Consider the following 3565-nt stretch of genomic DNA (forward strand, 5'->3'; position numbering starts at 1 on the left):
CCCCGTTTGGTCTCATCCAATTACCCACAATCCCCCTCTCAGAAAGAGTCTGCTCACTCACTTCAGGAAAATCTAAAGCGCAGGGAAAAGCTATAAACCGGATTACTGTGCTCAAGCCCGTCAGCTTCCCTCGTTTCCAGATCCATCAGAGAAACCAGCCACAGCACGAGCTGAAACAGTTCTTATTCACAAACAAAACACATCTGCAGCGACAGAAAGATCATGATTTCAGTCTTCTAATACAACACTCATCTGTCAATATACAGTGTATCGGTGTTCTTCAAGCCATCTCGGGTATTTTCATAATGACTAAAGTACATTTGTATGGTTAAGGTTAAGGCATACTTTATTGTCCCTGAGGGAAATTTGTCTTAGGCTCAAAAAATACAACCACCACATCACACTCTCTATAGTGAAGCACTGAGGCATTATAGACATAACAGTAAGACTCTCGGTAAAGCTGCTTTCAACCCAGGTGTTTTGTGAACACACAGAATAAAAGTGTCTTTACAGTGTAGGGACGTGTTAAACACAGTGGAGTCAAAATCAAACACCAGATTCGATCTGCTCCAATAATGAAAGACACTCAAGTGATCCATGAAGGGTCTGTTGAAACATCAGTCTGTTTTCTTGGGTTTGTGCGTTTGAGAAAAGCTGCATCTTCTCACATGTTCAGGAAACGAGACCGTAACCTTGAGATTAAAGTGTCATGACTGCACACACACACACACACACCTGATGAAGTCTAAAGAGCATTAAGTCCATTAGTGTTTCCCTAATGGGAGCCGCAAGCTGCTCTCTGAGCTTCAGTGAGACTATAAGAGAGCTGGAGAGATGGAGAGCCTCATTCCACAGACAGACAGCCGGAGAGAAAGACACACACACGCCGCTCACGGACCACAAACACAGGTAAACACACTTCAGAGAACTACAATACTGCTCTTGCTCTCGCTCAGATCTGCAGTTCACAAACGACCAATCATCTGTTAGCTCTGTTACATCTGAGTGTTTGTTTTATGTAGGTTAGTTTTCTCAGCTCGGGTGTTAAAGCAGGAAAACTGACATACTGTATGGTGTGAAATATTGATGATCAGATGAAGGTGTGATTCTCTGCATCACATGAAGCTAGAAACACCAGCGTCTGATCCCCAGACAGACAGATGCTACTGTATAATCAGGCAGATAAAGGAAATCTCATAAGTCTGTTATGTTAATGAGATTAACCGTCTTAATAAGGCAACATTAAAAACAGTGTTTGACGTGGGTTATTGTGAGATGCTAATCTGATCGATGTCTGACACGTCAGGAATATCGTACAGACGGCGCTCACGTTCTTCCTGAAGGGCTTTATTTCGTAATTATGATTGACAGACTGTATATTATCACACTGGGGTGTTTACAGGATAAATCAGTATATGCAGACGACATTAATTATGTGAGCGGAAGACACTTTCTTGTCTAGAATGTGGAAGAGAATTCCAAAGATGAGGAGCAGCACAGAAACGCCCTGGACCCCATAGTGGCTAAACGAACAGAAGGTACAACAAGGGAAACAGATGAATAAGATCTGAGAGTACGCTTCGGGGTGTAAATATGAAGCAAGTCAGAGAGATACGAGGGTGCAAGATTATGAAGAGCTTTAAAAGTGAGAAGCAGAATCTTGTACTCTAATCGATATTTAACAGGAAGCCAATGTAGATGACAGAGAACAGGCGAGATATGCTCGATGGAGGAGGTTCTAGTAATTATACGGGCAGCTGAGTTCTGGACCAACTGAAGCTTATGAAGGAAGACAGTTACAATAATCAATGCGCGAGGTAACTAGAGCATGTACATCAACAGCTGTGGAATTGGATGTGAGAAATGGACGAAGACGACTGGTGTTCCGTAGATGAAAGTACGCAGACCGAGTAATATTGTTCACATGCTTGTCAAAAGACAAAGTACAATCAAGGACGACACCCAGACTCTTAACCTGAGAAGATGAGGAGATTATCAATAGAAAGTAAAAGACTATTGGATTTAGTGCAAACAAGAAGAACCTCTGTTTTGTCAATATTCAGCTAGAGAAAGTTACGCGAAAACCAAGATTTAATCTCTTCTAAGCAATCCAAAAGCTAGGAAGAAAGAAGAGCAGAATTTGGTTTAGAGGACAAATAGAGCTCGGTTTTCTTCCCATAGCAATGAAAACTAATGCCATATTTCCTAAAAATATAACCGAGAGGTAATAAGTAAATGATAAATAAAAGAGGGCTCAAAACAGAGCCTTGAGGAACACCAGCGGTAACAGGTGAAGAGTATGATCTGAAATTTTTAAGTTGGACAGGGGAGAAATGTTCCAGTTCCAGTTTGGGTGGCATAATCCCATAATCCTAGATTCCTGTGACACGCTCCGATCGTAAGCTCCTGGTCGCTGTGTTTCAGGGAAGCGCAGACATGAACGCAGCTCCTCCTGCAGGAAGTGCTCTGGCCACGCCTGCCAGCACCGCTGGACCCACCACACCCAAGAAAGGGCCGCCCAAATTCAAGCAGAGACAGACACGCACCTTCAAGAGCAAGGCCCCCAAGCCCGGGCAGAAAGGGTACAAACACACAAACACACTCACACACACACACAAATGCTGCAGTCACTGAGTTTCCCTCTCGTCTGCAGGTTTGGTGATGATATTCCTGGTATGGAGGGTCTCGGCACAGGTGAGTCACGGTGACACACACACACACACACACTCTCTGTGTTCAGTGTTTAACGCCTGTATCTCATCTGATGACAGACATCACTGTGGTGTGCCCATGGGAAGCGTTTGGAGACATGGAGCTCAGCGATCTGGCCAAATACGGCATTATATAAGCCCCGCCTCCTTCAGCCCCGCCCCCATCCCGTGGCCCCACCCCTTTTGCTCAATGTTGTCGTGATGCATCAATGTTATGATGTATGATGGTAAAGGACTGACTCAACGCATGGATACTGTCATTATTGATATGACTGTAATTGTTATTATTATTATTATTATTATATAATATTTTATATTTTGTATATGCTGCGATAAGATGACAACTTATCCCCTCCCGCTCTCCAGCTGCCTGAAAGCTAGTCATCAGGGTTAAGACACACCCTAGCTGTGACTCCGCCGTTATTACAGAAGGTGTGTTTCCTGTAGCAGCGATGACTGATGACATCACTTCCTCTGTCTCGTAGAGCCTGTCCCATGAACACATTTATATTATTAAATGTGTCATGTGTGATTACCAGAGTAGAAATCCAATTAAAGTTTCTATTTTCACTAACTCTGTTGACGTTATTGCAGAAGAATAAAATCAAATATCATAACACGGTGATGACTATCATTAAATACCATTATGAAAAACACATTAACATACTGAATAATGTCAAGAATGATTGACGTGTGTGTGTGTGTGTGTTATAGTGTGTGTGTGTGTGCACTATAGTGTGTGTGTGTGTGTGTGTGTGTGTGTTAGATATAAGTCAAAATGATAATTGATTAATCAATGATTATATGTATTTTATCTGCTCCATAAATAATTCTAGATAACTTATCTGAATTGT

General features: G+C 42.4%; 1 protein-coding gene across 1 annotated transcript; it reads left to right on the forward strand.

The window, feature by feature from the left end:
- The first annotated feature begins 797 nt into the window (after positions 1-797).
- Positions 798-3285, forward strand: LOC107724721 (retinal cone rhodopsin-sensitive cGMP 3',5'-cyclic phosphodiesterase subunit gamma-like). The gene is made up of 4 exons (XM_016533747.1): positions 798-909; positions 2425-2582; positions 2654-2694; positions 2772-3285. Exons 1-4 carry the CDS (start codon positions 835-837, stop codon positions 2846-2848), a joined length of 351 nt encoding a protein of 116 aa, XP_016389233.1. The 5' UTR covers positions 798-834; the 3' UTR covers positions 2849-3285.
- The last annotated feature ends 280 nt before the right edge of the window (positions 3286-3565 follow it).

Source organism: Sinocyclocheilus rhinocerous, unplaced genomic scaffold, assembly GCF_001515625.1.
Source record: "Sinocyclocheilus rhinocerous isolate Xijiao unplaced genomic scaffold, SAMN03320098_v1.1 scaffold4411, whole genome shotgun sequence".
Lineage (NCBI taxonomy): Eukaryota > Metazoa > Chordata > Actinopteri > Cypriniformes > Cyprinidae > Sinocyclocheilus > Sinocyclocheilus rhinocerous.